The sequence below is a fragment of the Schistocerca nitens genome, chromosome 2, assembly GCF_023898315.1.
Source record: "Schistocerca nitens isolate TAMUIC-IGC-003100 chromosome 2, iqSchNite1.1, whole genome shotgun sequence".
NCBI lineage: Eukaryota > Metazoa > Arthropoda > Insecta > Orthoptera > Acrididae > Schistocerca > Schistocerca nitens.
The window spans coordinates 340692423-340719017 of record NC_064615.1 but is presented as its reverse complement, the minus strand read 5'-3'; the positions used below and the strand labels follow the sequence as shown (position 1 = coordinate 340719017).

Sequence of the window (26595 nt, the reverse complement as noted above, 5' to 3'; positions counted from 1 at the left end):
TAAATTACTTTTGCATTTGCTGCAATTCAGCTTCCTCCCGTTCCTCTTTTGATGGGTAAGTTACTGGTCTGACACGTAAATGGGAAGTGAAGTTAGGTGACTGTGGCACAGTACAGCGTAATTTCTTGTAAGATGGATTTATCTGGCTACCTTGCCACCTCTGTGAACCATCTGTAAAAGACAATAATGAATTTATCAAACTCGCATCATTGCACAGGAAGATACACAAAGGGCACAGAAAAAATTACAATGAAAGAATTAAAATATTACCGGTTTTGGAAATCTTAACACCAAGAATAATTTCATCAAATACTGAAATAGCAGGACACCAAAAGCAATGTGTTATAGTGATAGTTGGAGCAGGCAACAGTTTGGCCAAGAATGTAGGAAACACATCAAAGAGTCTTGGTGAAGATAGATGCAGCATCATCATCATCACACACATTTGGGGTTTGCAGAAGTTTTGCAGTGGCATGATCAACCCTGGATGAACAAACTATCAGGCAAGTTAACCAGGAACTGATCAAGTTGTTGCTGACTTTGGATGGACTTCACATTGGTGATGTGTCAGTTGGTGTTATGAAAGGTGGGGAGAATACATGGCTTACATCCTAGATATACTAACTCAAATAACTGAACATGTGTGGGGGGGAGGGCGAGAGAGAGAGAGAGAGGAGGGGGGGAGCGGGGAGAGAGGGGGGGAGCGGGGAGAGAGGGGGGGGAGCGGGGAGAGAGGGGGGGGAGCGGGGGGAGAGAGGGGGGAGCGGGGGGAGAGAGGGGGGAGCGGGGGGAGAGAGGGGGGAGCGGGGGGAGAGAGGGGGGAGCGGGGGGAGAGAGGGGGGAGAGAGGGGGGAGCGGGGGGAGAGAGGGGGGAGCGGGGGGAGAGAGGGGGGAGCGGGGGGAGAGAGGGGGGAGAGAGGGGGGAGAGACGGGGGAGAGACGGGGGAGAGAGGGGGGAGAGAGGGGGGAGAGAGGGGGGAGAGAGGGGGGAGCGGGGGGAGAGAGGGGGGAGAGACGGGGGAGAGAGGGGGGAGAGAGGGGGAGAGAGGGGGGGGAGAGAGGGGGGAGAGAGGGGGGGAGAGAGGGGGGAGAGAGGGGGGAGAGATGGGGAGAGAGGGGGGAGAGAGGGGGGAGAGAGGGGGGAGAGAGGGGGGAGAGAGGGGGGAGAGAGGGGGGAGAGAGGGGGGAGAGAGGGGGGGAGAGAGAGAGGGGGGAGAGAGAGGGGGGGAGAGAGAGAGGGGGAGAGAGAGAGGGGGAGAGAGAGAGGGGGGGGAGAGAGAGGGGGGGAGAGAGAGAGGGGGGGAGAGAGAGGGGGGGAGAGAGGGGGGGGGAGAGAGGGGGGGAGAGAGAGGGGGGGGGAGAGAGAGGGGGGGAGAGAGAGAGGGGGGAGAGAGGGGGGGGAGAGAGAGAGAGGGGCAGAGAGAGGGGGGAGAGAGAGCGAGGGGGAGAGAGAGGGGGGAGAGAGAGCGAGGGGGAGAGAGAGGGGGGAGAGAGAGCGAGGGGGAGAGAGAGGGGGGAGAGAGAGCGAGGGGGAGAGAGAGGGGGGAGAGAGAGCGAGGGGGAGAGAGAGGGGGGAGAGAGAGGGGGGAGGGAGAGAGGGGGAGGGAGAGGGGGGGAGGGAGAGGGGGGAGAGAGAGGGGGGAGAGAGAGAGGGGGAGAGAGAGAGGGGGGCAGAGAGAGGGGGGAGAGAGAGCGAGGGGGAGAGAGAGGGGGGAGGGAGAGAGGGGGAGGGAGAGGGGGGGAGGGAGAGGGGGGGGAGAGAGAGGGGGGGAGAGAGGGGGGGGGAGAGAGGGGGGGAGAGAGAGGGGGGGGGGAGAGAGAGGGGGGGAGAGAGAGAGGGGGGAGAGAGGGGGGGGAGAGAGAGAGAGGGGCAGAGAGAGGGGGGAGAGAGAGCGAGGGGGAGAGAGAGGGGGGAGAGAGAGCGAGGGGGAGAGAGAGGGGGGAGAGAGAGCGAGGGGGAGAGAGAGGGGGGAGAGAGAGCGAGGGGGAGAGAGAGGGGGGAGAGAGAGCGAGGGGGAGAGAGAGGGGGGAGAGAGAGGGGGGAGGGAGAGAGGGGGAGGGAGAGGGGGGGAGGGAGAGGGGGGAGAGAGAGGGGGGAGAGAGAGAGGGGGAGAGAGAGAGGGGGGCAGAGAGAGGGGGGAGAGAGAGCGAGGGGGAGAGAGAGGGGGGAGGGAGAGAGGGGGAGGGAGAGGGGGGGAGGGAGAGGGGGGGAGGGAGAGGGGGGAGAGAGAGGGGGGAGAGAGAGGGGGGAGAGAGAGGGGGGAGAGAGAGGGGGGAGAGAGAGGGGGGAGAGAGAGGGGGGAGAGAGAGGGGGGGAGAGAGAGGGGGGGAGAGAGGGGGGGAGGGAGAGGGGGGAGGGAGAGAGGGGGAGAGAGAGAGGGGGAGAGAGAGAGGGGGAGAGAGAGAGGGGGAGAGAGAGAGGGGAGAGAGAGAGGGGGAGAGAGAGAGGGGAGAGGGAGAGAGAGGGGGAGAGAGAGGGGGAGAGAGAGGGGGAGAGAGAGGGGGAGAGAGAGGGGGAGAGAGAGGGGGAGAGAGAGGGGGAGAGAGAGGGGGAGAGAGAGGGGGAGAGAGAGGGGGAGAGAGAGGGGGAGAGAGAGGGGGAGAGAGAGGGGGAGAGAGAGGGGGAGAGAGAGGGGGAGAGAGAGGGGGAGAGAGAGGGGGAGAGAGAGGGGGAGAGAGAGGGGGAGAGAGAGGGGGAGAGAGAGGGGGAGAGAGAGGGGGAGAGAGAGGGGGAGAGAGAGGGGGAGAGAGAGGGGGAGAGAGAGGGGGAGAGAGAGGGGGAGAGAGAGGGGGAGAGAGAGGGGGAGAGTTGCACTGTCACATACATGTGAAAGTGAAGCCTTTTTTAGGTTAAATACTACATTCAGACAGACTGTTTTAAAAGGGGTCTAGACAACTGAAATGCCACACACCAAAGAATCTAGTATGATTACTATTATGTGTCAGACTGTCAGTACTGAAGCTGCTCTGCTTATCTGTTTTTAAAATGTAAAATGTCAAAAGAAAGCTCATGTATTATGTCCTGCCAAACTTTACAGAAGGACCTTGAAAGACTTCTGTGAAATTTGGAAGGTAGGAGATGAGGTATTAGAATAAGTAAAGCTATGAGGGCAAAACTCAAACCTTGCTTCGACAGGTCAGTCAGTAAAGCACTTGCCCATCATAGGCTACGATCACAGGTTCAAATTTCGGTCCACACACTTATCACATCGTGTTATTTGGCGAAGTTTTTAATTCTACACTGTGAAAGTTCTGTGTAGTTATGGCCTTTCCTGAATGCTGACACTCATGGACCTACTGCATCAAACGGGTGAACATTCATGCTCAGTGATGTAAAGAGGCCTACACACCTTCAGATTAACTATGCAGTTATCCATTCCAGTCAATATTTGTACAGATATCTGAACTGATGGCATATGGACTACAATCTGTTATCCCCCGAGTCCTCTCAATCTTGGTATTCTGTGCAGTGTTCAAGATTATAACTAGACAAAGGGGAACAGGAAAAAAAGATCTGCCGTTTGTTTAGTTACAACTGCATTGTTTCTTTAATTAATGTGTAAGCATTCTCATCCATAGATGGAAATTTATTACAATGAAATGTCCGAGAAATAGCACCAAATTTTGGGACTGAAGATTTCAGCACACAGAATGGCTTGCAATTTTTTTTGTGCAAGATACCACTATAACTTCTTACCAAAACTGAACAAAGTAAACCCTGAAAGTTGAATATTTTATCATAGTTGAAAATGGATAACTGCCCAGAAACATTTTCGTGGTGATGGAAACTAAAGGAACTGATCAGTGACACTTTTCCTTTATAGTTCACAAAGTTTTGGCTTATTATTTATGAGTAAACAAACAGTAAAGTATTGTTTCATTTATATTAAATTATAAAATTAAGTAATGAGAAATTATTTCAAACTGAAAACAAAAGTAATAAGTGGTGACAAACAGATTTTTTCAAATTCTGAAAAGATGTTTCAAATAGCAGTAGTAATTTTTTAACGAAAATAACCAATTTTCGAAAATATAAGTAATTGAATACGTAAAAAAATCTACTCACCAAGTACCAGAACGAGAACATACATATAAAAAGGTATTACAGTTTTCAAGCTTTTGGAGCCAGTGGCTGAAAGGGAAGGAAGAGGACTGAAGGAAAATAAGTGGTGAGGTTTACAAAAAGGAGTACAGTTCAGAAACGTTGTTCAATAGCCCAGGTCAGGGGAGACCTACCAGATTGGACAATGCCATCTTCTAAGTCTCCCCTGACAAGTGGTTCTGGGTGACTTCTAAACCCTACCCATTTTACTCAACCTCACCAGTCCTTTTCCTTCAACACTGCCCCTTTCCCTTCAACCCTTCTACTAGAAGGAGCAACTGGTTCTGAAAGCTTGCAAACAATTTTTTGGATGATAATTTGATACCATTTGTAAAGTAAATTTTGAATTGAATTAATTTCTGTATCATCTAGAAGTCTAACTCCAGATGTCTAAGCATATCGACCAAAGATCCTCCTATTACATTTCTTGCCTAATTACACCATGACTGCCACAAAATGCCATGAGAACTCAAAACGAAAATACTTTTCGATTCCACTTCCAGATCAGCCTATTACATTACTTGTTGGTACAAAATTCAAAGCTAGAAATAAATAACTAATTCTTTATAACATATAGACTGATGGAAATCTTTTTGCTTTACTACAACATGGCAGACTATGCAGAGGACAAGAATCTGCAGGCATGTGTAAGTTCCATGCTCCGAGACCAGACATCTAAATCCAGGTAATATAGACATCACTATACTAATCACGTGATTTTCTCTGGGCGTGTAATTCAATATCTTAACATCTTTGCACTGAAAGACGTACATTCCTGGTGATATTTCTGATGTTGCGTCCTATATTCCCAATTCTGTTCTATGCCTTTGTATTTTGTCATATGCTGTATACACCAACGCACGCCACTGAATGTCTGCTGATGAGCTTTGATCATTTCATTTTAATAAATCACTGAAAAAAGGAGAGATGTTAGAAACTTCAGACACTATTGAACTCTCATCGGTGTCAATCAGCATCAGATTGTTTAGAAGATGGCTATTTCTCAGAATGCTCTTATGGATATTGCAGTAAGCGTGCCATTTCAAAATTTTGTTGAGATGATAACTTCTGCACGTCAAGTTAACGCAGAGAACTGTGCGATGCTTTTGTATCGAACCAAGCAGAGCTAGATGAAAGTTTGGCGGTGGGCGATGAGGAGGGGGATACAGCTGTTAGAAACTAGTTTCTCTCATTCAGTGTAGATGAAATGGTTCTGGCCAATAACCTCCTTCAGCAACAGCTCTAACCAGCACACTATGCCCGCAGGAAAATAAATGAAGTCATTTATGGAATTTTGTGGTAAGCTGAATGAAACAACTTTCGAATATAAACAATTTTTACATCATTCTGGATGTAGATTTTAAATCAAAACATCAGGTGGTGGTTTTATGTGTGACTAAACTGAACATCTAACCAGCTACTGAAAAGTGTGTAGTATTAGTATTTATGTTAGGATTTGCTAATGCTAAGTGAGGTGTGCTTGAGATTGAAGAGTACTACCTAAATGACCTATAACTTCCAAATTCTGATTGTGACACTTTGTTGGCATATTGGAGTTGAAGGATTCTTGGCGCACACACGAGATCATTTAGTTTGTAACCATTCCAATTATATGTAATGTAACAGTCGAAAAAACTTAGGAACATCTGGTACTCAGCCAATAGCCTAAATACAAACCAATTTGATGAAGCCAATTCCAAATTGCACAAGATTATTTTAACTGGTCAAAAACAGATAGCTGTTAATTACCTATAACAGGCCTTGTATGGAATCTCTCTGGTGTACTTCTCTCAAATTTGTACATAGCTTCTGCCATACTAACAAATTTCTTCTGTGGAGGCTTCTTTTCATATAGCGACTCATTTGATTTGTTCTGAAACCAAAAACATTTAGATTATAGTAAACAAAAGTGAGGAAAGACATCCACACACCAGTACATGAGAGGTGTGTTCGTCATCGACTTAATGCAAATGCAATCCCAAAAGTAAAGTATATACCTGTAAGATACACAAACAACAGTTTATGTTCTATGATAATTACATCATTTGCTAGGTTGAAGAATGCTTCACTTTTTAACATAATCCACATTTTGGTTGAAGCATTTTTGTAGACACTACAGCAGTATCCACATCATACTCTCCCACTGCTACGTTCTTCAGGAACTGTTTAACCTCATCCTTCACCTCGTTATTGGAGGTGAACTGCCATCAAGACAAATCTTTCTACCACTTGGGAGACAGGTGGTAAATGCTCAGTGCCAAGTCTGGATTGCATGACAGGTGATGGCGATGTTCCAACCAAAGTTTTGCAGAAAACTGGTGGTTTGGCAGACATGTGGAAAGGTACTGTGAGGGACAGCACTTACGCTGTTGCTCAAATTCCTCTTCTCTGGTTCTGAATTGACCTTCCGAGCTTTTTAAGTGTTTTCCCACCCTGTCAATGTTTATTACTGTACTAGCAGGCAGAAAACTGAAGAATAGTATCCCCTTTCAGACCCAAATCACAGATGCCATGACTTTACCAGCAGACTGTGTTTGTCAACTTTCATGGCTTGGGCGAAGAGGGGCGCACTCACTCACACAACTTGTTTAGTTTCTGGCATAAAGTTGAAAGTTGAGATTTTGTCGCCTGTGACAAGTCCAAGAAGTTGTCCTTTTTGTCTGCACAGCAGCAAAAATGTTGCAGGAACAATCAACTCATTGCCATTTGTAATCTTCTGCCAGTATATGTAGTACCCATCTAGCACATGCCTTCCTATATTTCAACTTTTCCACTAAAATCCTGTTTATGGTGCTTCAGGAAATCTCAGGATCCAAAATGCAGAGAGCATCCAGAGTTATCCTCTGAGCTTTACACAGGTTTTCCTCGACTTTCACTATTGTCTCCTTGGAAACTGACGGCCTACCACTTGTTTCTTCATCTTCAATTTCAGTATGACTGGCCATAAACTCTTTACACAACTTATGAACATTTTTGACTTACATGCATGACTGTCTATACATTTCCGTCAAATTTGAATGAATTTCAATCAGTTTAACAACTTTAGTGTTTATAAATGCAAAACCCGTAGAAGCTTCCCATCCGGCGGCAATGTTCAATGGCAGCTCCACTTTGAATGGCTGCCAAGCCAAGACTGAGCATCTGAACAAAACATGTGCATGTTCAGTTGGGACTGGAGGTAGCAAGAGACTTCTTTGGGTTTGCCCTTGTAGTAGAGAAAACTGACTACCTGACTGATAATGAGAGCATTAACCAATTGTTTCAGTAAGTGTAAAACTGAAAATATTTGGAAAATAAATGACTTGTTTTTTAAATTAACCAGAACTATAAGGCACAAACAACCAACATATATAGATAGATGAGAACTGAATGCATATATTTTCAAACAATATTATCAACTTCCTAGATGTGATAATTTTTCATGGTTATCTTTCATATAGCATATGAGTAAGACAACCAAAAATTAGTCAAATCACCAAAAATTGTTTTCAGACGATGCTGACATGACCAATCAGAATGCTTCAATGAAACCTGAATACAGGGTGTATACGTGGACAAGGAAAAAAAATTCCCGGATTTTTCCCGGACCTCCCAGTTAAAAATACATTTTCTCCCGGGTGAAAAGAAACTTTTTCCATGTTAAGTGACGGAATACTTTGCATCGGAACTGTAAAACTTTGAATGGATATGGTTTTTATACAGCAGCGTAGAATTTCTCGGCATTTTAGAAAACTAAAACTCAGGAGGAAAAAAAACACGTTTTGGAAAGATCTTTGATACGCAGCAACATGTACACTGCAAATTTTCGTATTACGGAAGTATACATTCGAATTCCACCAACAGGAAAAGTTAATGGTTTAAGTTACTATACATAGTGTTGCTACAAGAAAAGAAAAGCTTTCGCATGTAATATTTGTCTCTAAGATTAATAAGCTACAACAGAAGCTAAGCTTTCATATATAATGTTGATCTGTGTAGCACATATTACACTTTAAGATACATCATACAAATACGCCAGCAAAATTTTTAAAATCGACATAAATTTCTGATCATTTGGGCTCAATATTCTTCTAAATGGGTCGTCATCAAAGAGTTGATTTTTAAATGAGAGCAAACGCTCTGTGATTTAAGAAATTGTACGTACATTCTAGCACATAGTTCATCTTGCGTAAAAGAAAATCTACTTTGAAAATAACGGTTTTCGAACCACAATTCGCAATATTTTCCCACGACCTGTTAGAATAGATTCAATTCAGCAGTTGCCAGAGAGCGCCAGGTAAGAGACGTCACCGCACTTGCGCAGCTACCGTGATGTAGGAAGCCAGTATGTTCGAACGTGTAAAACATTGAAAGATCTTACTTGCATTATGTCATACAAGAAACAAGACATCAGAGGATACTCCAAGAGCGTCGGAATTTCGTGAACCATACTAAAGCGCATAGTTCGTCTTAAAGTGCACATTCGTATGTCCAGATTCCCAATAATATAGGCCTTGACCTGATATTAAGCTTTCGGTATGGTTTTCGGGACAAATTTTTTTGGAGCTCCAGTACTGTATTATCTCATGTTTGGTTCTTTATTATGGCATAATGCCACACGTGCTAGATGATGAAAACGTGCACTTGAAATGCAGCGAGCAGTTGAAACTAGCCAATAGTGTGGAATTAAACACTTCGTTTCAAATAAATTTACTGCCTCAGCAGGAAAGCTTAATAAAGGCCAAATTTCTTTAGCAAACCGACAAAAATAACTTTATTGTTCTGCACGGCGATTAATGCTTGACTGTCAGAAACGTGGAAATAAAATAAAATCTGAAACTAGTAACATATTTAAGCCTTCCATAATTATGTGACTGTATTTCACTTCACTTGAAAGATCCCAGCTACAGAAATCCTTCTTGTTTTCATTTGACGTGAGAGCAGTAAACGAAGAGAAACAAAAAAATCACTAAATGTTAACACGGGTCACGAGGAGACTACCCCCCACCCCACCACACGATAACTCAGACTGCTCTGCGCACGTCAAAAATTAAAAAAAAAAATAACTTTTCAAAAATAAATTCATTGTGTAGCGCACATCTTTGTGAAGAGTCTGATACATAAAACATACATCTTCGAGGAAATGTAAGACGTGTTATTTCATCTTTAGTGAGCCGAAGTGCAGTGCCACACCTCTTCAAACATTCTTATACCGCACAGCACTGTATTGCACTCTGTGGAACTCAAATGTGTATATTTTGCAATGCATGCCATCTAACTATTTCACAACAGTGGAAATTAAAATGTCCTGTAGTGGCTCTCCTGCTCCCAGTCGGCAGGTTTGACATCATGCCCCTCTAAAAAACAAAAATAAATGCAATTAATACTGGATGGGATTATTTGTAACTGGGAGAACAAGAACTCTTCAGAAAATCTGGACTTTTTATTGCCTATTAGATAATAACTTGCTCTTCTGTGTGACAAAGTTAAATATAGGACACCTAAAACCAGTAAAGACAAGAGACGGGCAAGACAGTACACATTTCTTCTTTATAGTACGACAATATAATTCACGAAGTACCAATACGAAATACCTATTTGGCCTACTACAATCAAAAAGCTTTGTGTTAGGAAATAGCTTCACATTTCATTCATACGCTCCAATTTCTCATCAAAGAGACCGAAAAGTAGTAGAATGAAATTTTTGTATAAACTTGGAATCATCATATTCTTCCACAATTTGTGTGATGTCCCAGTTTCTTCTCCTTCCTCGTACTAACAAACAATCTTGTCATCACTAATTCTGTAACTATTCCTGTCAAAACTCAGTCTCCGGTGACTTTACTAACCCTGCCACAATCACCGGTTTAGTTAACCAGCGATTATTATCCGGTTAGTCATTATTACATGTTCGTGTAATGCGTTTCCCGCGCTACTTCCAGAATGAACTTTAGCGGCTGCTAGCCGGGGACTACAACTGGCCCTATCTAGTGTAGCGATCTGGCGAAACATTTTCTGTCAGACTTTCACTTTCTTCGATAAACCGGGAAGATAATACATAATCTTTCTTACCTGTTATTCCTGTTAGTCGTTTATTTCCACTCTGGTAGTCTGAATCTATGGATTTCGCTAGTAATTATAACAATGGTCAACATTTGCAAACCAAATCAACCACATAAACAAGCAGCAGTTCGCATTCACCTCCTATAGCCCCATCCCATTTTGTCTCCAGGAAAGTTCATTTCTGGATGCGACGAGGATTCCCCTGGCAGAGACATCACATACACCATGCACACATTCAAAAATCAACTTATAATTCATTCAGAAATCAACTTAGAATGCATTCAAAAATGTCTAAAAACCAGTGTTTCAAAATCCGATGAATAATCTATAGACAGAAGTGCGCTGGATGCTAGGTGCTTTGTGAAACAAGGATTTTTTTCTCCCCCCTCAAGAATATAAATTTATCCCCTCCCCCTGAAACTGCCGCCCGGTTCAGATGCCCCCCCCCCTCCCCACTAGATTCGAGCCTGCTGCGCACGTGTGAATCTGCCAGCTTGAGCGCGCCAGTAAATTTTTTTCCGAGTACCCCATGTGGGTGGTTGCTGCTACTGCTGCTCACACAGACAACAGCCACATTTCTGTAGCCAGAAGCAGGAGAAGGTATTACTCATACGCGACTGAACTGCACATGTGCATGAGCCCACTCATAACTGCTTAAGCGAATCTAATGTAAACAGTTGTGACGTCATGCTCATCGGAGGCAATTCGTTGTTATGAAGCATTGCATAGTCTTCCTAAGGCCTTTGACACATTTTGCTGTTGACAGACGCTTGTACGTGCACTGTGTTATTTTATATGGCGCATTTCCTTTGCAATTTGTTTTATTTTCGTTTTTTCCTCTCGTTCATGTTTTAATGATGCAGTATTATTCTGCAGTACCGGAATACAGTAATATCCTTTGTTAGAGTATCGGTTCTTACCAGTCAAAATTACAAAAATTTAACTGAAAACTAAAACAATGAAAGATTCCCGGGTTTTTCCTGGTTTTCTCCCAGATGAAAAAATTCCCAGGTTTTTCTCGGATCTCCCGGTTGTCCCGGGTCATATACACCCTGGAATAACAAATACCCAAAAGTGAACTTCATCCTCTTAATTGCTGAGCACAAAATGAATCATTTGCAGGCTGGGAGGGAGATGTGTCGGATGAGGAAATGAGGGAGGGAGTGGGCTGGTTGGGAGAAGAAGTGTGTGTAAGTAGGAAGGGTGTTAAGGAGATGAATAAGAGGGGGAGGGGGACAGATTGGGAAGGAGAGGAGTGGGTTTGGTGTGACATCTGAGCAACAGGTGAGGAGAGGGGATGGGAGGGTAGAGAGAAGCAGTGTAAAAAGTATGGAAGCTGCTATATTGAAAAGAGAATGGAAATTCAATTTCTGATAACATTACAAGTTAAGCAATTGTTTTGAGGACTTCTACAATGATACATATCCCATTTTAATTGATTAATGGAAAATCTCAAAGATGTGACACAAATACTAACAAAGAGATAGAGGGGCTGGCCAGTACTTAACTCAGCTCAGTACAGCTGATAGGTACACAAAACAAAATTTTTTATCCTAGCTTTCGGAACTTTGTTCCTTCGTCAGGGAGGAGAGAGGGGAAAGAAGGAAAGTGGATTCACTTACTCACAACCCAGGTTATGAAGCAACCGGGGAAAAGTAAACAGGGAGGGTAGCAAAGATGGAGGCATACCATCTTTGCTATCCTCCCGGTTTACTTTTCCCCGGTTGCTTCATAACCTGGGTTGTGAGTAACTGAATCCACTTTCCTTCTTTCCCCTCTCTCCTCCCTGACGAAGGAACAAAGTTCCGAAAGCTAGGATAAAAAATTTTCTGTTCTGTTTTGTGTATCTATCGGCTGTACTAAGCTGAGGTAAGTACTGGCCAGTACATATCCCATTTTAACAGCATAATGCACTCTGATGGTACCATTTCCACCAGAATCTACACTAAGCACTGCTTGTGATTTCCACACTGGGACAGCACCAAGCACCAACTGGAACTAAGGTGTCAAGGCACTGTAACTAGTTCATGGATTATATCCCCATTCCTTTTCATAACAAAATACTAAACAATACCAAAATCTAAGTTAAGATCTATAGGTAGTACATTCAGCTGCTACAAAAAACATTTCCCAACACCATCACAACAAATTTTACTAAAAACAGCACATTTTGGAGAGATCTTGAATGTGTGTATTTTAGTGTTCTTAATGCTGCTTGTTTTCAGTTCTGAACTTCGACATTTAATGTTTTTCATGTGTGTTCAATACATGGCATTTATGGGTTCAGGTGAGTAAAAAGTGACATTCAGTGAAGTCACGCATTGTGTTCTGTGATTGGCTAACAGAAGTAGAGTGTGTAGCCTCCATGCTGGTTGCAATAATTGTTGGTTTTCATATTTGCACTTTTGTATTATGAAGATATTCAGTTTAAATAATACACCACATTAGAGATATTTCAAAATGCATAAATTTTAGTAGTTTTTGTTGTCATAAAGCACGGTTGGGCAACCAACAACCCATGGGCTGGTATGCACCCCACGATTAGTTTCAACCCAGCCCATGGAAGAAATTTGCAGGAGGGAGAGTGAATTGCTCACAATGTACTCTACCCAGGGTCTACATTCCGATATTTTCACCTACACTCTGCTCACCTCAGGTTGAGCTCATAACGTAGGCAAGTGAAAGTTTTTTTTTTTCTCCGCACATGCACAATGATATTTCACTGCCACTAGATTTGGATAACAAAGAGAAACAAGTTTCCAGTGTGAGTGTGAAGTTATGGCCCACTGCTCATGGTCAGTTTGTAGAGTGTAGGAAATGGCTCACTACCTTGAGAAGCACTTTCACTTAACTGCCTCTGTGGAAAATACTAACAAAAGGCAAATTTCTTTAGCAAATCGACAGAAATAACTTCATTATTCTGCAAGGGGATTAATGCTTGACAGCAAAAAATGTGAAAATAAAATAAAATCAGAAAACTGAAACGAGTAACATATTTCAGCCATATGTAATTGTTTGAATGAATTTTAATTCACGTGACAGCTCGCGACCACAGTATTCTATTTGGTTTTCAATTGACATGGCAGTTGTAAACGAAGGGGAAACAGCCAAATCACTAAAAGTAAAAACTCAAGACTGCTCTGTACATGCACGAATATGGCAGCCTGGGCACGCCAGGAAATTTTTTTTGGGTAGCATCTAGCTGCTTGTTGCTACTGCTGATACAATTAACAGCCACACTTCAAGTAGCCAGAAGCGGGAAAAGGTACTGCTCATACGCGACTCAACTGTGCATGCCCATGAGCCCGCTGGCAACTGCTGAAACGAACCTAATGTGAACAGTTGTGATGTCACGCTCATCAGAAGCAGTTTGTTGTTACTAAGAATTGCTTAGTCTTCGTCCTAAAGCCTTTGACCCGTTTTGCTGTTGACAGACGTTTGGGTGTGCACTGTGTTTTGCTGTTGTAAATGGTGCATTTCATTTGCAACTTAAGTTTTATTTTATTTTATTTTTCCCCCTCTCGTTTATGTTTTATGGCTGCAGTATTTTTCTGCAGTGTGGCAGGACACAGTAAAATTATTTATCAAAATATCAGTTCTTACCAGTCAAAATTACAAAAATTTAAATGGAAACTAAAACAATGAAACACTCCCCGGTTTTTTCCTGGCTGTCCCATGGTGTATAAACCCTGTGCATTAATCCATGAACAATAACGTCAGAGATTAGTTTTGGCTTCATGCACCAAAAGTGCTTCCACTACATCACATGATGAAGCGGCACGCAAACTTAAGTGTGTGAATGAGATCTGCGGATCACCAAAGCTTGCCCATGCCTGTGCTAAGGTTTCGGGAGATGTGGCAGTGGCTAAATATGATGCCATACATAGGTTTGCTGAAATTACATACATACCCTTGTCTGGCTTTGACAGTTTTTTTGTTTCCCCTGTTTGATGTTATATCAAGTTTTGATGCATCAAGTTCCTACACTATTGTGCTAAGCTTATGTTCCAATTTTTTTCCTAATAAACTGCACATTGGATTCATAATTTACCATTTTCAGACTCTCAGTATGCTTCAGTTATTCCACAGAAAATGAAAGTCCCAAGAACTCAGGCACAATATATCACTATTAATGCGATTTATCCCACTAATGCCATCAGTGAAACACTTAGCAACTAAAGTTTTGCGTGCTTATTTTTTCTAATCATTCGGGGTAATTTCATGTGAAGTCACCCAGTGGCCGTTGCCCTTATGTCACAGATTTTTCTGAAAATTCGGCGTAAGAATGTACATAATGAGTTAGAGTTAAAATATTTTTTCTCGAATTTTTTGACCAAAATTGTAATTAGGAGACCATTTTGAAATGTGGGCCCCTTCTACCAACTGGCGTTGAGAAACAAAGTGCCTTTTAAGTTTGTAACCACTATAACTTTATTTATGTACCAATTTTATTGAATTTGGTGTCATTGGAAAGTAGAAGAATAGAGCTATAATATAAAAATTATTGAAGTGCTGTGTCCAAGCAACAAATGTTTGAAACTTTGTAATTAATGTAATTTCTCACCTTTTTTCCCCAAATTTCAGGAATTTTTTTTTCAGCAGAATCACAAGTTTCACCATCCGAATTTGTGTTTCAAATAATTCCTACTGCCATACTTGGCTCTATTTAGGAATATTTGAAGACAAAGAATTTGCTGTGAGCCTTTTACGAAGCATAGTAAAAAAAAGGCTGCTAAGAAATCTACTTCTTTAACCATGGCAAGGAGATATAAACCCCCTTGGACTTATGGAAATTTTATCTCCTTTGGGGGATAACCTTCCAGGGATGGTTGAATGTGAAGTTGAAGATCAAGAATATACACCAGATCCATCTAGAGCTCTTCAAAAACTTAATGAAAGTTGTGAATTGCTTGAAATTTCACCATTTAAGGTTACCAAGAGAGCACAAGACATGCATCCAGAATACATTTGATCCAAGTCTCTTCGCTTAGCTTTAAAATTCCAGCAAACAGCATCAGAAGTAATACATGTTCCAGTGAAAAATGTGTGTGAAGAAACTGGTAGTGCTGAATATACAGACTGTAATATTTTAATGCAAAAACTTAAAGAGCAATTCATCAGAAGTTCTGTTAAAGAAAACCTACAACTACTTACCTTAGCACAGAGTAAAGAAAAAACACAAATGTTTTTTTAACACTACTGAATACATGGTAAAGAAATTGAGGGTACTGCTAAAAGAAGATGGTATTTTGTCAAAAGGGAGTTATAAAGTGGGAAACAGAACAGGTAAGGATGTGGAAAAACGTGTCCAGAATTTTTACTGTGAAAATGATATAAGTCGCATTTCCGCTAATAAAAAAGACTGTCTGTCTGTCCCTTCAGAAAATGGCAAAAAGAGTGTATAAGACAAAAAGACTAATTTTACATCATCTGAGAGATGTGTACTTAGCTTTCAGAGAAAAATATCCTAAAGATAAAATTGGTTTTACTAAATTTTGTGAACTTAGGCCAAAAGAATGCGTTACTGTAAACAGTCGTGGAATGCATAACGTATGTGTATGCACGTATTACCAAAACGTAAAACTTAACACATGTAGTAGATGTGAAAGAACCGTACACTGAACTTCTACAGAAACTTGTGTGCAATCTGGAAAACTAGGAGTGCATGCTGCATTACTGTTCTCAATGTCCTGACGAATACGAACTGCACAATTTTTTAATGGAGCTGGAGTCCTTACAAGATTGTGAAAATGTATTCAAACAATGGATGCAAACTGATCGACCTACACTGGAGACGTTAATGAAGATGACCGATGAATTTGTTGATTATTTCATGCAAAAAACTTCAAAATTTAACACAACATCATTACGTATCAAAATCTCAGAGTCACTATTTTAAATCAAGCAAAGAAACCCTCCCGGATACTACATGCATCATTATACTGGATTTTCCAGAGAACTATACCTCTTTGCTTCAGGATGCTCCACAAGGATTTCATTGGCAGAACATTCAAGTCACCCTTCATCCTTTTGTGGTGTACTTTAAAACAGATGATTGCATTATGTCAATGTCATTGTGTTGTACAAGTGACTGCTTGCAGCATGATACAAACACATTCTATGTTTTCGAAAACTTATGTATTGGAACAATTACTACACAACCAGCATGTTATGTGCTTCAATGATGGCAATTCTGCACAATATAAAAACTTCAAGAACTTTTTAAATTTGTGCCATCACAAGCAAGATCATGGAGTAACTGCAGAATAGAATTTTTTTGCCACTAGTCATGGCAAAAATGCATGTGATGGAGTTTGTAGTACTATTAAACATTTAGCAACAAGAGGAAGTTTACATTGTCCATATGACAGTCACATTTTAAGTCCAAAAGATCTGTTTACATTTACCAAAACTCATGTTCCAGGAATAGAAACCTTTTATGTTACAACAGAAGAGATAATAAAGTTCACAAACATGTTACAAAAACGATATGAGACCGGTTCTACCATTCTTGGGACGTGAATTATTTTTTCAAACCACTTAATGAAAACAAGTTGCTGATAAAGCGTGTTTCATTATCTACTAAATACATTCAAGTTCCTCTTGGAATTCAAAACACTGCCTCTAACACAAAAAAGAAAATTGTGTCGCAGCTATCTACGATAACCAGTGGTGACTTGGAAGAAATCTAGAGATAAGTGAAGAACACAGAAATGCAAAAGTCAAGTTCATGAGTCCAAATGGCCCTTACTCAAGTTATTCATGGCCACTTCACACTGATGTTTGCTGGATACCTTATGAAAACATTTTACTGACTGTCTGCTCCTAGTGCAAGCACAAGTACTGGTCATTTATTTACTTTTGAATCAGACATAATATTGTCCATTGAAAACTTGTTTGAAAGAATGAATGCTTTTTAGAATTTTATGAATGTGTTTTATGAGAACTGATCATCATTTGTGACCACTAGGTAAGAGTCACAAAATTAAACGTGTATATTATTATTTATGTTCTTTCTGTTCTAAATGATTAAACAGAACAAATACCCTTCTGTTTTTTTTTATGTATGACAATAGGAATTCTTTTAGACAAAATATAAAACAGTGAAACCTGTGATTTTAACAAAAAAATTCATGAAAAAAACACACTGAAAAATGACTTTAATTACAGATTTGCACATATTTATATGCACAGTTGCAGCATTTTTATAGTTTAGTGATGTAGTTGGTCCTTTTATCTTTCTAATGAGACCAAATTGAATAAAATTGATTTATAAATAAGGGAGTTATAGTAGTTAAAAACTTTCAACCTACCTTTCGCCAGATCGAGAAAATGCTAGACATTTCCAAATGGTCCCCCTGACTACAGTTTTGATCTAAAAAATCTGAAAACATTTGTTTTATCACTTTCTATTTACGTACTTTCTTACACTAAATTTTCACAAATATCTGTGACATTATGGCAACGAGATTTCTTTATTTTGGGTGATTTTAAATGAAACGAGCCTTCGTAAAACTCTCACTAGTTGGTGCCATTCCTGTACTATAGTGCATTCTATCAAGAAATTTACAATCTGCATACATTTCCTACAGCTGATAAAATTCCCAGTGCCAGAAACAAAACTATCTTCAGCACTATAAAAAAAATTAACATTAAATGTCAAGTAACAGCACATCAAATCATAATAGAGATATATAGAGACAGTGGTTCAATAGTGGAGGTTCAGCCAGTCTACTGTTTTCACTGTAAGTGGTGAAACGTGAAAATCATCTGGTGGTCATAAGACACACTTAGGCTGAACGAACCAAGCCTTCACGAGGCTAATAAGTGGTGTACTCCGTAGCAGCTGCAGCCACACCCTCACCCATGTCATATGGAGCCAACAGGCATTTCATGTTGGAGCCTTAAGACTAACTCTACTTGTTTGGAAAATACAAGTCAATGACAAAAGTTCCAAAGGCAATGATTTATTATTTAAATCCACGTGGGAAACATTCAAAATACACCCTGATGATTTGAATTCTGTAATCCATTAGTGAGAATTTATGTTAGTAAATCTTTTGCGGCAGTCCCGGCTCTGAGTCTTTAACCACAAGGTACGTCTGATTTACACTAATTGGACGTATGATATTACCAATACAGATTTAAACAAACTCCAATCTTTCACATACTGCAACATGTGACAAGCCTGAAGCGTCAAATACATTTGAGTTACAACGACGGTGGTTTATATATTTCCAGCCCACTCTTAATACCCAGTAAACAGCTTCACAACCAGCAAGTCTTAAGAAGCATGCGTTTCAGTCTAGTTCAAAATAAAAATTTCACTGTCACACAAGGCACTGCTGCTTATTTCCCCCACAATTGTGCAAAGTATAGCATAAAAAATGGACAGCGTACAGACTTTTTTAACTCACCATATGTAGCGAACGTGACCGCCTCCGTTTATCAGGACGTTTTCTGCTTGGTGAACATACAGAATTGTGCCTTTGTCTTCCTGAGGAATCAGGTTTTAGTGACTGAGAGCTGAAACCAGAATGAAAGTTAACGCAATCTTGGTAGTTACTATTAACTTATACCTATTGGCAACCTATTTTAACTGGAACAGCAACAGCCTATAATACAATTCATTCCTGTTATATAAAAATGACAGTGATACAAAGAGCCTAATCCCCTTCTATGAAAAACGTACAGTAAAACAATTTTTAAAAAGAATAAAATACACATTCATCCAAACATGTGACATGAGTACATTTACCCAATGTTCCTATGTTCTGATATTGCTCTAATTTCTCTTTGACAAACCAAGGCAACTGAGATATTCATTTCTTATGGCACTGACAACAATCTCAAGCACAACAAGTACATTGTAATAAACTACAAATTAGCTGTTAAGGAATTTATAGGCAAGTCTACGTGCCGCCAATTAAGAAAACAGTTGAGAAATCTTAAGTTTTATGGTGCGAAGCTACATGACAAATAATTCTGATCACAACAAATATGAGAAATGGTTGACCATCAGAATAACAATTTCAAAATGCATTTAAACAAACTTGAGGTTTACATGTATTTTACCAAACTGAAATCTTTGCCATGCCACAGTTCTAGGACATTCTGATACCTCTTTTACCTTTGAGGGGAATGTTGGAATGATCTGCTGTATCCTGATTTAGGTAAGTGCTTTTGAAATTAGTTTCACAATCTTTTAAAGCTCAACTACCTATATCTACAACAAAATCCAAACTCTGCGAACCACTGACATCCATAGTAGAAGGCACGTCCCTTTGTAAATTCACTGGAACCAGTTGATGGACCAAATATGGGTTAACAAACTTCAAAATGAAACATTTGAAAATTATATGTTACCTGGATGACTGGTACACCAACTGTAAACTTTTGTCTGTACTGTACTACAGACTAGATACAGATACGTTGGAATTATGTCAGTAACAAACACTTGTTTTTGTATCTGTGGGTATGGTATGGCTACTAAATGGAAGGACAGGAGGATGTTACCACTGACAGTACATTTTGTGAAAAGCAAATTCACAAAATCAATATAATGCTAGGCAATAAGAAGTATGAGGTATATGCAAGGATCAAACAATGGAAAATCCAGGATGGAATTTAACAACATTATGAAAAGGAAAGTTGCCACTCACTGAATCACAGATGGGCACAATGAAAAGACTGTCACAAATAAAGCTTTCAGGCCATAAGACCTTCGTCATATAGATGACACACACACGCCCGCGCACAAACACAACTCACACCCACGATTGCAGTCTCAGTCAACTGTAGCCACATGCAGTGTGGAAATTTTCAAATGAACTTCACTAGAGCTGTATGCTGAACCAGGGCTCAAACTGAGACACTGCCTTTTTTTTGGGGGTGGGGGTGGGGCGGCAGCACTCTTAACTACAGATATCCATGCACTGGTTGCAACTCTTCCTCACAGTCAGGTGGAACGGAGGACTGAGTCACAGGTCAAATCCAAGTAAAGCCGCAAGCGAGGGAGGGACCAAGGAGGGATAGAAGAAGAGGGCCGGAAGGATGGAGGAAGTGGAAAGGACTCGAGTGACGAGAGAAGGGAACGAACGCGGACCATGATCGGGAGACCCGGCCTAGGCCACCGTCGTGGTGAGGGGAGTGCAGAAGATGGAGAAAGGAGCCTGCGGTTGGGGTGGTCGGGCGAGGTATGGACGCGGGCAATGTATGATACAAGCAACTGTTGCCGGCGGAATCTTAGGAGAGGGATTCCAGCTTCTACAAGAAGGCTAGTCACCGGACTAGTGCAGAAGGCACCTGTCGCCATTCTGACGCCACAATGGAGAATCGGGTCGAGGATCTGCAACATTGAAGGTGCTGCTGAGTCGTACACCATGCTCCCGTAGTCGAGACGGGACTGGACTAAGGCCTTATAGAGTTGTAGGAGGGTTGTTCGTGCAGCCCCCCCAAACGGGGTGGCTGAGGCAGCGAAGAATGTTGAGCTGCCGCCAGCACCGTTGTTTAAGCTTGCAAAGATGAGGTGTCCAAGTGAGCTGAGCATCAAACAGCATGCCAAGAAAGCGGTGCGTCTCCTCAATACAAAGGAGTTCATTGGCAACGTAGAGCTCTGGATGGAGGTGGACCGTTCGACGACGACAGAAATACATCACTCAGGTCTTAGATGCTGAGAACTGAAAACCATGGTTGGATGCCCAAAAATGTGCCCTGCAGCCACAGCTCAGCGACACTGGTCTTGGGGAACTATAATAAAGACAAAAGTCATCGGCATATACAGAGGAACAGACCGATGAGCCCACCGCAGCCACAAGACCGTTAATCGCCACCAAAAAGAGGGGAACACTGAGAACCGAGCCCTGCGGGACACCGTTCTCCTGAATCTGAGCAGAGCTAAAATAAGTGCCAACCCTAACCCGAAAGGAGCGATTGGAGAGAAAATTCCGTAGAAAAATCTGAAGTGGACCCCGTAAGCCCCATTCGTACAGCGTAGCAAGGATATGATGGCACCAGGTGGTATCGTACGCCTTCCGAAGATCAAAGAAAACAGCAACTAGATGTTCTCACCGAGTAAAAGCTGTACGAATAGCCGACTCTAGCAAGACTAAATTGTCGAGCGCTGAGCGGCCCTGACAGAAGCTGAGATAGTGTAAGAGGGACGGATATGCAGATGCATAAACAAAGGACTCATAGTCTAGTTTCAAACATACAAGGGACCGGTGGGGTGGTTCCATGGTTGCCACATGTTTCCTCAACAGAAATTCTCTGGTATTTCCCTGATTTCCAGACAAGTTTTAGCATTTTTCCCTGACAAATTTTGAGATCTTAAGGGTAAGTAAAGACGTAAGTTGACAAAAAAAAGTAAGGACTTCTGTATTTCTCCCCCTTGTGAGCACAAATTGTAAGTACTAACACGAATATCTTTTGTAATTAACTGTTTTTAGATGCAGAAACCAAGCCAAAATGTATGTGTGTTTCATTAAGACCACTGATGATATTTTATTTCAATAAAATGAAACACATCTGGTGACAAAAATATGCATTTCCTTTGAGTCTGAAGACAGATTTAAATACAATGTTACTTATAATCCGTCTTGATTGCAAAATGTTTATTCATATGACCGGCTTTGGTTCATCTAGTGAATAAACATTTTGCAAACAAGACAGATTATAAGTAACACTGTAAAATCACTGATTGCAGCTATCCTATAAGACATTATGTCTGTTTTTGTAAAGATTTAAATACCTTCACTGATTTCAGAAATAATCTCAGAAAAAATAGGCCTCTTGAAAGAAGGGTATGAGTCATGTAGACCGGATGTGGCTTGAATTAAAAAAAAAAAAAAAAGTAGTTCCAGCAGCAATTGAGATATTTATACCAAATAAATTAACAAACAACGGAGCTGATCCTCCCTGGTACACAAAACAGGTTAGAACATTGTTGCAGAAACAATGAAACAAACATGCCAAATTTAAACAGACGCAAAATCCCAAGACTGGCACTCTTTCACAGAAGCTCGAAATTTAGCGTGGGCTTCAATGTGAGATGCTTATAACAGTTTCCACAATGAAACTGTCTCTAAACTTGGCAGAAAATCCAAAGAGATTCTGGTTGTATGTGAAGTATATTAGTGGCAGGAAACAATCAATACCTTCTCTGCATGATAGCAATGGAGATACTATCGAAGACAGTGCTGCCAAAGCAGAGTTACTAAACACAGCCTTTCGAAATGCCTTCACAAAAGAAGACTAAGTAAATATTCCAGAATTCGAATCGAGAACAGCTGCCAACATGAGTAACGTAGAAGTAAACATCCTCTGAGTAGTGAAGCAACTTAAATCACTTAATAAAAGCAAGTCTTCTGGTCCAGACTGTATACCAATTAGGTTCCTTTCAGAGTATGCTGATGCATTAGCTCCATACATAACAATCAAATACAACCGTTCGCTCAACGAAAGATCCGTACCCAAAGACTGGAAAGTTGCACAGGTCACACCAATATTCAAGAAAGGTAGTAGGAGTAATCCCATATCATTAACGTCGATATGCAGCAGGATTATGGAACATACATTGTGTTCGAACATTATGAATTACCTCGGAGGTGGGGGGGGGGGGGGGGGGGGAAATCTATTGACACACAGTCAACATGGGTTTAGAAAACATCATTCTTGCGAAACACAAATAGCTCTTTATTCACATGAAGCTTGTGGAGTACTACTGATGAGGGATTTCAGATCGATTCTGTATTTCTGGATATTCGAAGGCCTTTGACACTGTACCGCACAAGCAGCTGGTAGTGAAATTGCGTGCTTATGGAATATCTCCTCAGTTATGTGACTGGATTTGTGATTTCCTGTCAGAAAGGTCACAGTTCGTAATAATTGACGGAAAGTCATCAAGTAAAACAGAAGTGATTTCTGGTGTTCCCCAAGGTAGTGTTATAGGCCGTTTACTTTTCCTGATCTATATAAATGATTTGGGAGACAATCCGAGAAGCCGTCTTAGGTTGTTTGCAGATGATGATGTCGTTTATCAACAAATAAAGTCATTAGAAGATCAAAACAAACTGCAAAACGATTTAGAAAAGATATCTGAATGGTGCGAAAATTGGCAGTTGACCCTAAATAACGAAAAGTGTGAGGTCATCCACATGAGTCCTAAAAGGAATCCATTAAACTTCGATTATATGACACATCAGTCAAATCTAAAGGCCGTAAATTCAGCTAAATACCTAGGTATTACAATTATGAACAAATTGGAACACACAGAAAATGTGGGTAAGGCTAACCAAAGACAGCATTTCAGTGGCAGGACACTTAGAAAACGTAACAGATCTACTAAGGAGACTGCATACACTACACTTGGTCCGTCGTCCTTTAGAATACTGGTGCGTAGTGTGGGATCCTTAGCAGATAGGACTGACGAAGTACATCAAAAAAGTTCAAAGAAGGGCAGCACGTTTTGTATTATCGCGAAATGTGGGAGAGTGTGTCACTGAAATGATACAGTATTTGGGCTGGACGTCATTAAAAGAATGGCATTTTTCTTTGCGACGGAATCTTCTCACGAATTTCCAATCACCAACTTTCTCCTCCAAATGCGAAAATATGTTGTTGACACTGACCTACAGGGAGAGAAATGATCACCACAATAAAATAAGGGATGTCAGAGCTCGTACGGAAAGACATAGGTGTTCGTTCTTTCCGCGCGCTATACGAGATTGGAATAACAGAGAATTGTGAAGGTGGTTCGATGAACCCTCTGCCAGGCACTTAAATGTGATTTGCAGAGTATCCATGTAGATGTAGATGTAGCTGGAATGAAAAACAATGGAGAGACAGTTCTTGTATTGGCTACTGAAAATGCGGAACATTTCCAAAAGCATCCCCCAGTCATACTCCCCAAGGGAGGAGAAAAGAACAGCAAAAGGATAGGCATGCAACACAGAAGGGAAAAGATGCTGCAAAGGCTGGGGCCCCGTGGTAGCCAAGCACAAAACCTCCAGGGCGGCGAGTTCCCTTGGAGGAGGGGGAGGGGGATAAGGTGGGTGAGCCTGTGGAGTAACTAGAAAGCCAACAGGCACAGTGTCAGGAGGTTGTGGGGCAAGGAGGTAGTGAAAAAAAGGAGAGGAGCAGGGAAAGATGGGTGGATGCATTGACAGAGAGCGGCAAATAAACAGGGTGGGAGATGAGAATGGGGGGATGTCCATGAACGGAAGGTCAACAGGGCCTAGATGTAGGGAAGGCAAATAAACTCCATATGACACCAAAAATTTATACAGATGGTCTTACTGGGAGAAAATCTGAAGCCAGTTTCGATGCTCCATGAGTGGAGGCGATCGAGACATCCCTGAAGACGTCACTCAAGAAGGCTGGTCCGTTGAGAGCAGCAGTAGACTGCAAAATTGTCAAAAAGGAAGGAGTCCAAGACATTGGAAAGGAGACAACCCATAATTGGATTTATGGCAATGGCAAACAGTACAACGCTTAGCACGGAGAACTGGGGCACCCCGTACTCTTGGGAGAAAGTATGCAATAGAGTAGGGTTCACCCGCACTTTAAATGTGCATTCTGTCTTAAATTCGTGGATGACAAGGAGTAGCCGACCTCAAAAGCCCTAAGAAAACAGTGTGCGGAGGATGCCTGTCCCCCAACAGGTATGGTATGCCTTCTCCTGATCATAAAATATAGCTACCGTTTGACATTTCCTGAGAAACTTGTTCATGATATAAGTGGAAAGAGCAACAGGATGGTCAACTGCACAATGATACTTTCAGAAACCACATTGGGCACTTGTTAAAAGGTTATGGGACTCCAGCCACCAGCCTAAATTGCAATTTAGCATTTGCTTACAAACACTACCTGAGAGAGAGAGAGATTGTGCACTAGCTGGAGGGGAAATGTTTGTCCTTTCCAGGTATCGGAACAGGAATGCCGATAGCTTCCTACCATCATCTGGGAAAGGTACTGTCGGACCCAAGTCGATTATAAGGGCGAAGGAGGTACCACAGTCTAGGGTATAATAGATGCAGCAACATTTGGACGTGGATACCATTCGGTCCCGGAGCAGAAGAGCGAGAGGAGGAGGAGGAGGGTGCATGTCTGAGTTCCCGCATAGAAAAAAATGGCATTAAGGCTTTCACGATTTTGAGAGGAAAAAGCATGAGGTCACTCTTTTGCTACGCGTTTTTCAGGAGAAAGGCTGGTGGGTAACGTATTTACTCGAATCTAGGCCGCAATTTTTTTTCCGGTTTTTGTAATCCAAAAAGCCGCCTGCGGCTTAGAATCGAGTGCAAAGCAAGCGGAAGTTCTGAAAAATGTTGGTAGGTGCCGCCACAACTAACTTCTGCCGTTGAATATATGTAGTGACACAGGCACGCTTTGTAGGCACAAAATAAATACTGGTGTCAAAACCTCTGCGTCAGTAAAAAAAAAATTGTGGAAGACAAGCTTTTTTTCTCCGCCCCGAGTCTCGACTGCTGCATTTTTATACATTATCCAACGAAGTAAATACAAATTCCGTATTGTTCATCTTCAAATGCAGCAGAATTTCAATGTACTACGAAAATCCGACTAGCAAGGCTGTTTGGGATGTTTGTCAATATGGCCTACTCTACTTTCTGAATTTTATCCTACCTGTGAGAAGAGATGGTTGCTAATAGGAACCCAATGAAATGTGAATCACATGCAGTATTCTCTTCACCTTGAGAATAATACGAATATCAACATTTTGCCATATATTCTTTCGTGTTTGCTGCTATCTCATTTAAATCCTGTTTGCCTAATAAACTACGAAACTAGAGTGAGGCAACAGCAAACGTGGAAGAATATACGTATCGTGTCATGTTTATATTAGTATTATACTTACGCCTAATAGTGATACAGTCAGAAATGAAGCACGGCAACTGACTAGATTTTTAATTATAAGATGACTAATTTCTGTGCAGAATTTGATGTACTAAAGAAGCAGCCGCAAAGATGTTCAAACGGAGAAACATTTTCGCCTAACTCTCGTTCAGAACATGTTCTATCATACGCAGTCTATTATTTGGTCCTTGTTGATCATTATCAAAGAAAGCAGCAGTGTAAGTAACAATAAATAGCAGTCTCTTGCCATTGTTTCACTAATGAGACGATTCCTCTCTCTCTTTTTTAATTGTAAGCGGCGGTAGCGCACACAAAAGCAAGCCATGCCGTGAGCGGCGACAGGCCGTAAACACCCACTATCAGAATGCGACAAACAATGCATGACACAGTACAGTAATGCATTTTCTGCTTAGAGTAACGTAAACACCTATAACAAAGAAAACGGCACTTATTAGATCAAAGCAAAATAAGCAATAGATTCAAAGCAGACGAAGCACGTGAAAAAGGAAGGGTACTCGTATAAATACGGACGGAGCACCTGACGCATAGCAGTGGCTACCTGGTAAAGCTTAACTGCTAAG

At 41.7% G+C, this 26595-nt stretch overlaps 1 protein-coding gene across 3 annotated transcripts in view; it reads right to left on the bottom strand.

Annotated features, from left to right (window-relative positions):
- LOC126236139 (targeting protein for Xklp2-like) overlaps positions 1-26595 on the bottom strand; it is a 113592-nt gene that overhangs the window by 81469 nt on the left and 5528 nt on the right. For all 3 annotated transcript variants that reach the window (XM_049945222.1, XM_049945220.1, XM_049945221.1), the window contains exons 3-5: positions 18562-18670; positions 5852-5975; positions 9-171 (exon numbers count right to left, since the gene is read on the bottom strand). In XM_049945222.1, coding sequence (XP_049801179.1) covers positions 9-171; positions 5852-5975; positions 18562-18670 — 396 coding nt within the window. The remainder of the gene's footprint in view (positions 1-8; positions 172-5851; positions 5976-18561; positions 18671-26595) is intronic.